At 44.2% G+C, this 7,500-nt stretch overlaps 2 protein-coding genes across 2 annotated transcripts in view; one reads left to right on the plus strand and one right to left on the minus strand.

Moving 5' to 3' along the window:
- LOC308084610 (alpha-N-acetylgalactosaminidase-like) overlaps window positions 1-7,500 on the plus strand; it is a 443,273-nt gene that overhangs the window by 380,868 nt on the left and 54,905 nt on the right. The gene's annotated exons all lie outside the window — the stretch shown is intronic.
- Window positions 1-7,500, minus strand: part of tgfb2 (transforming growth factor, beta 2) — a 42,276-nt gene that overhangs the window by 5,072 nt on the left and 29,704 nt on the right. The window contains exons 3-6 of the mRNA XM_080426946.1: window positions 5,568-5,700; window positions 5,321-5,431; window positions 4,809-4,989; window positions 313-466 (exon numbers count right to left, since the gene is read on the minus strand). Coding sequence (XP_080283072.1) covers window positions 313-466; window positions 4,809-4,989; window positions 5,321-5,431; window positions 5,568-5,700 — 579 coding nt within the window. The remainder of the gene's footprint in view (window positions 1-312; window positions 467-4,808; window positions 4,990-5,320; window positions 5,432-5,567; window positions 5,701-7,500) is intronic.

Genomic DNA, 7,500 nt, shown 5'->3' on the forward strand with positions numbered 1-7,500 from the left:
CACCCTCCCGCCCGGCTTTCCTCTCCCCCTGCACACGGCCAATTGTGTTCGTCTAGACATCCGACCCAAACCAGATGCACCGTGGTGGACTCGAACCTCTAGACTCTGCCGCTGCTGGGCAGGTACTTTACCCCTGTGACACCAGAGCGCCCATGATTTTCCAATTTAACTGCAAAATTAAAGTCCAACAATACAAAGCTACCAGCGCAGGAAGCTTTTTTTTCTCCCCCCCCTGCTGGTCTGGACTGCCGCTGTGGCCTTTATTAACACTGACCCTGTGGATTGTTTAACCTCTGACCCCTGACCTCTCACCTTGGAATGCTGCGTGTCAGCGCTCCACAGATACGGACAGGCTCCCGCACAGAAGTTAGCATTGTAGCCCTTGGGCTCATGGATCCACCTCCAGCCCAGGTCCTTCTTAAAGTCAATGTAGAGGGACCGTAAGCAGCAGTTGTCCTGGACGTTCCTATGAAGAGACGAAAGAGACAAAGGAGGAGACGATGGGTTGAGGAGGAACTGGAAAGTGATGAAAATGTGACACATCACGAACAGCGTTTCATCAAGATTAAAGGTATAATTACTCTTTGTTTTGGTAATCAATCAGTAATAACATTACTGTTACAAATCCAGGGTGCCTGGCACCCACAGGCAGGGATTGAAGCTTCCCTTATGTTTACAGTATCATAACAAGTAACAAAACTTACTTTCATACTTTTATATTAATTACTTATTTCAGGAAGCAAGTCATCACTGATGGAAGTAGTAACAAGTATGTAGTATTTTGCTATTTGAAAGTAACAAGCCCAACACTGGATACAATAAGATGTGCTGTATATCGCCTCTGTCACGTGGAAACCTCACATCTTCAAACATTTTACTTTTCAGGATTCAAAGTAACAGATCTACAAGTTCAAAACGCGCTGCGTTTCGCGCTGCGTTTCGCGCTGCGTTTCGCGCTGCGTTTCGCGCTGCGTTTCGCGCTGCTTTTCGCGCTGCGTTTCGCGCTGCTTTTCGAGCTTGTCGATCTGCTATACTTTTGATGCTTTTGTGTGACGCTGTTGTAGGATCAAGTAGGACTAATGCCCATTTATGAAAAAAAAAACAGAAAAAGTTAACATATGGAGATAAGAGGTTTCTGCCCGACAACAACAATTATATGCATACATACACATGGATTAAAGTTCTCTGTCACCATGACGGATTCCACAGAGGCCATTTATGACACCATAACAAAGGGTGGGTGGGGGCTGTACAGAGATCGCTACGGTGTGGACGAGATGGCCTACATTTGACCTCAATTGTCAAATGCAGCCTAGTCTGCTGATCTACAAATCACGATCGTTCCCCCAGCCAAATAGTTCACAACGTATATCACTTGTAGATTTGGCTGGCTAGCGGGGTGACACCACGCCTCCCTGCTGAATGTTAATCAACAAGCAGACAGAACCAGACTGACCCAAATAGAAATCATTGGCTATTATCAATGTAACTTATTTTCAAATAAGCCCAGACTATATTTTATTTAGGTCGATGCAAGCTGGTTGTCAAGTAAGCTGCCACAGAAAGAACTTTTATCATTGTGGCCTACTCTGTCTTCTCCTGTCATTCAGACTAAATTGAATGCAGCATGGATTTTCCGTTGTGAGGGTAATTGAAGGTGATCGGCATTATGACAGCCTCCAAAAGATGAAATCATGGGAAATCTGCAAGACATTGATGTTTGAAATCGAAAGTGGATAACTAGAGGTAATGGACCCACTTATATAGGCCTACACTGTGCATGAGCAATGTCCTGACCCTAAAGAAATCCAGTAGTATGCTAGCTAAAATGACAACCTGAATATATATGCTTCAATAATAAATAAATAAATAACACATGATCACATGCAGAGCAGGAGATCGTGTGTTATTTCCTGGTGAAAATATGGAGGCATTTGTCTTTAAAGAAGGGTCGTAACTGTCGTTGAGAAGACGGGTAGAAATAACTGGAAATGGGCTTGGCTTAGTGAAAAAAGTGAAAGAGGTAAGCAATTTAGTAAAAGGATGCAAACAGTTCAGTTTCAGTTCTGTGTGCAATAAGAAAATGATGTAGTGCTTTTCCACAACACTGAACCCAGTCACAAGGCTATTGTTCGCGCCCTGCAACACACAAAGATGCGATAACCACTTCTACATGACACGTTAATCTATGACCAATCGTGTACACTAGTGTTCTCAACGGGGCGGTACAGCCCCCCAGGGGCCGTTCAGTGAACATTGGGGGGTGCTGGAAGCAATATTTTTGGACAGGGGGGCACTGAGGTGATTAAGGGCCCTTGATATTGGATTGGGGTGGAGACACTGGCACTAATAGTTTGAGATCCACTGAACTAAAGTAATATTTAGTATGTTTCCTACCTGAAGTGTGACCTGTACACCAGGCCTTTGATTTCGTCATTTTGGGGGCAAGGCCTAAGTACGTAGGCGAACTCTAGATGTGAGGACCGAACCTCTAGTTTTCCAAAAAAGAGCCGATCCACAAGCTCACAACATCACCGCTACTTTTGAACATATCTTAAATGTTTATGCCTATAATGTCATGCACAAACTCTATTTTGTGTATATGTCTGTGGTTTTTGTTAAAAAAGAAAAGAAAAAAGGAAGCAATCCATATGTATGAACAAATGTATAATATAACCCTGTGCTTCACAATAAAAAAGATTTGAAACATAATGTCATGCACAAAATAGGGAAGTCAGGGTTAATGAGTTTAATGACACGTTGATGTTCTCTTGACATCTACCCAATGACAGTCAGTTGGAGTATCGTCATTAGGTATTCTACGTAATGACATCATCACGCAATGACATCACAATATCATCATCACACCCCAGTCCTTTAAAACGACGAATCATCAACTGTCATCGGCCTCCTTGATTGGCCAACCCAACTGATCGGCTTTGTGGATTAGCCAAACTTCGCCTGGCCGCTGAACCAATATATGCAATAACCCACACATTAGGACTCCATTGTTTCTCAGAGCAATGCTTTATAACTCCGACATGATTTACAGCCACAGGTGCTTCACAATGTCGCTCTGCCACCATCATCGGGACAAAGATGTTTGTATTTGGAGGGTTTTGGGGACCAGGGGGTCTACTACAACAAGAGTGTCAGAGTGTTTGTCACAGAGGACAATAGAAACAAAAACGAGCACTGTATAATAATAATTTGCCGGGTGCACGGCTCACGAAGATTCACAATAAGAAAATAATAGCCAACACTCCGAAGTCCTTCTGGTACTTTCAATTCATAGAGGAGGCACGGACAACATACACGGACGCGTTTCGGCGTCATGCCTTCCTCAGCGAGCATATGTTGGTCACAGAGACCAACTGGTGGCTAAGCACACCTTCTGCACAGCGTCTTCCAGAAGGACGCTGGTTTCATTCAGCCTTACATAATACAACAAACACAATGACCTGTACATCTTAAGTCTTAACATCCTAGTCTGAAGACGTTATGCAAGCTAGCAGTTATTCACTACGGTCTGGAGCAGTGGGACCTCCCACATAACATCAGGTGGGAACTGGCTGCCATGACTACCAACAGCAACGGACAAAAAATCTATAATAAAAAAAATCTATTAAAAATAAATGACTCACTGGCACAGACCCCCCTGGGGTTCCCGACCCACAGGTTGCTATCCTACCTGGTGTACTTAACCCATTAAGACCGGGAAAGTCATTTTAAATTTTAACCACTTTAACCATTATCTTATACTTTGGCTATTTTGGGAAAAATAGCAGATCTAATTTGTGCAAATCTTTGAATATATATATTTATAAAGCGAACATTTGTAACTCAAATCTTTGCTTCTGAGGATTCTACAAATGTCTTCTAAATCCTAACCTTTGCTATAATCAGTTGTTCTCAAACTTTTTCATGTCAAGGGCCCCCAAAATGTGCAAAATATGTATTTGGCCGTGGACCCCCATCTCAAAATATGTTGTTCCAGGGACCCCCCAGAAGCAAAGATTTGAGTTAAAAATGTTCGCTTTAAAAAAAAATATATATTCAAAGATTTGCACAATTTTTCACAAAAAAAATAAATATATAGCAGATCTACAAACTCATAGCACGGCACTCGGTGCCGTGCTATGAGCTTGTATATCTGCTATTTTTGAATAGACAAAGTATAAAATAATGGTTAAAGTGGTTACACAGATGCGTTCCCGGTTTTAATGGGTTAAACTGCAAGAACTACAAGCATGCAGGTGGCTGCAATGAAAGTCCTGGTAGGACGGAGCAGCGGCGACGGAGGTTGGGAACCTTCAACCAAAGCAACAGGGCCAGGTGAGGACCAGCTATAGCAGGGGTGGGCAACTTTGATGATGGAGAGGGCCACTATATTTCCACACTCACTCCAGAGGGCCACATTGCATATACTGTCGGGCCATTCTATGTCACACAAAAGTAGCAAAAATATTTTGCTATCTGCTATTTTTGCTAATTTCTTTTTATTGGAATTGGGATTATTTTTGGCTATTTTTGAATTGGAATCCTGCAAAGTAAATTTTTTATTTCATTTCAAATGCATTTAGTTATACTTATTTAACTTTATGAACTTCAATACAAATACATTGGACATAAAAAAGACAAGTAATTAAAGCGGGTCAATTGTAACAGCTGAAATCAATAATATATCAGTATTCCGTTTATTAACCTGCGGGCCGCATTAAATGAAGGTGGGGGCTGCATGTGGCCCCCGGGGTTGCCAGCTGCCCACGTATGAGCTATAGGCAGCTACTATATGTGTGATCCAATACCTGGAGCAGTACGCAGCGTCCAGGGCTCTCTTGGAGCGGTGGCTCTTGTGCTGTGACTGTGACTGTGACTCCAGGCGGTACGACGGCAGCAGCATGAGGAGCATGTGCGGGGCCTGAGCGCTGTGGCGCCGCTTCTTAAACACCTTTAGGTCCCCGCCGTGGATGAAGCTATCATCAATACCTGTAACATTCAACCCACAAACAAGCCACATGGATGCACATTAAGTATCACAACGTGATGTAGAATAATGTGGATTTATTGATATATTAACATTTAAAGATAATTATTAACTATACTCTGTTGTACAATGGTGTCATGCGCCGATAATAGCAGAGCTATTAGATCAGCTATTTTTGCAATATCAGGTGTAAAGATATACTGTATAGTTTGCATCAATTATGACTTAATGAACAGTCAACTATCTACTCACTCAGACAAAAACATACTGTATATGGATGGAGCAATTGCTTCACATTCAATTTGTGAATTCATCAATATTTAATCAAATAACCTGCAAATCGTGCCTCCAGCTCTTCGCTCTTGTTGGGGATGATGTAGTTGTTGGATGGTACAAACGTGCAGCACGGACAGTGCAAGCTAATCTTGAATCCACTATTTCTGTCTGTGGGAAGAAACAGAGGTCAGGGGGGCTGTTAGTCCATCATCTGAAGACATGGGGGGAAAGGATTTCTGTTGTCGTTTGTTATCAGGAATATGCTATGTTAAGAATGTCACAATCTGCATGCCAAAACGATTACCTCTATGATTCAACCATTCGCTGACGGCCTCTGTCACGTCAAAGGACAGCCACTCCCCCTCCGTGCGCGTGCGCACCACCTTGCTGTCGATGTAGCGCTGCGTGGGGGACGCGAGGTCTTTGTGTCCCAAGACCTGCAGGGGGGCGAGAAAGCACACCATGCATGGTCAGCAAATCCTCATATTCCAGACACATCAGCTCAAAGGCAACGAGGAATACAATGGCGGGCCGATCTCAGGAGAACCGTCCCAGGTTCAGTTCCCTGGGTCTAGCTAGACTGCGATCCGCTCCCCTGATCGACTGGCCAGGTCTGGGAGGAGCAGCAGGAGCGGAAACAGATGCCGGACAGAGTGCTGTTATTCTGCTGTCCTTCATAAGCGTGTGTTTATGTTGGCCCATCGTGGGCTAATGTGTAAAACACTACTCCTGCTGCTTTTACTGAGATCTGCTGCTAGCTAGGGGCCTGGGAATTCAGACACAAACTCAGAGAGAAAGAGAGATTGAGAGAGGGAAGGAGAGAGAGAATGAGAGATAGTCAGAGAGAGAGAGAGAGAGAGAGAGAGAGAGAGAGAGAGAGAGAGAGAGAGAGAGAGAGAGAGAGAGTTGGCAAGGGAGGTAGATGGAGTCGGAAACGGGAAGATGAGAGCAGTTGAGGGAAATCTACATAAGAGATTTTGAAACACGCAAGTTGTTTCTCAGCCATTGTAGTGAGGTTTCAGAGTGGAGGTCTGCACCAGCGCGGGTGCCCCGGGTTACTCATCAGCCCCTACCACACAGTGTTTTAAAGTCTTGGCAGTCGTTTCCAGTGTAAAAATAGGAGAAATCCCCGGGAAATTCATCACTGTGAAGGACCGAATTCCCCTCGCCAGCCGAAATATTTGGACATTTTTAGATGAGGTGTGAATTTCTGGGCGTGTGTGTGTATATACATGCGAAAGACCCTGAATGTGACGTGTGCGGTTATGGATGTGTGCGAGGCACGACGCTATCGGGCCATCTCGTTAAAGAGAAACGCTCCCCTTTGTACCAGCAACATCCATCCTCCCCTCGCACATTTAGCAGTCGCTGTGTTTGCATGAGAAAATCCCCCTGTTTGGAGCTGTGTTTAGCCCACCTGTCATCCCCTATGTCTGGATGTAAACACAGCCTGGGAACTGGCTGGTGCAGTTGGACCGGGCAGCCCCCTTGTGAGCGGGCAGCGTAGCCTGAGGGAAGGCAGAGAGGTGGGACGAGCGCCGCGGCCCCCGCAGTCTCTGTGCCGGGAATGACCGGGCCTAAATCACTGGCCCTGCCGCATTCCTCAACTGTTTCACACTGACAAATAGCGCCGGGTTTGATCTGTGCCGCCCCACATTTTGATTGCTCTTATCAACAAGCCTGAATGTGTGTGTCTTGTGTTTTCTTTTGTATTTATCCACGTCTAATGGTTAATCTCAGGTCAATATAAAAGAACTGTGGTGAAAGTGATGCCATGTGAAATATGTTAAATATTCAGCCTATGTGGTATGAACCTGGGAACAGGTCTGTGAATGTAGGTCTTAAGTTTAGTCAGATTCCGGTATTCCAAAAGCGCAATGTGAAAAATGTTGTCCATTGGCTGTCAAATACCAACATCAGTTAAATTGACTCTGTTGGTGCCTTACGTTCCTCAATTTCAATGACTTCTGTCAAGCCAACAAGGCATGATAGATGGAATGAGTTTGCGAATCAAAAGCTCAAAAGACCACAGTCAAATCCTGAGTGTCCACTTATCCATTTAGAGTACAAATATGGACAAAAGAGTTAATGCTCAGGACTAACATAAAGCAGTCGTTCTCAAAGTGGGATCAGGGAACCAACAGTGTCAGAAACACTTGGACCCAAGTGCAGGAACTCAAACAACTCAATACTCAAACAAAGGCAGGAGATGAGGATCACATTAACTTGACGAACGA

This window comes from Gymnoscopelus braueri (assembly GCF_963280865.1).
Source record: "Gymnoscopelus braueri genome assembly, chromosome: 4".
Classification (NCBI taxonomy): domain Eukaryota; kingdom Metazoa; phylum Chordata; class Actinopteri; order Myctophiformes; family Myctophidae; genus Gymnoscopelus; species Gymnoscopelus braueri.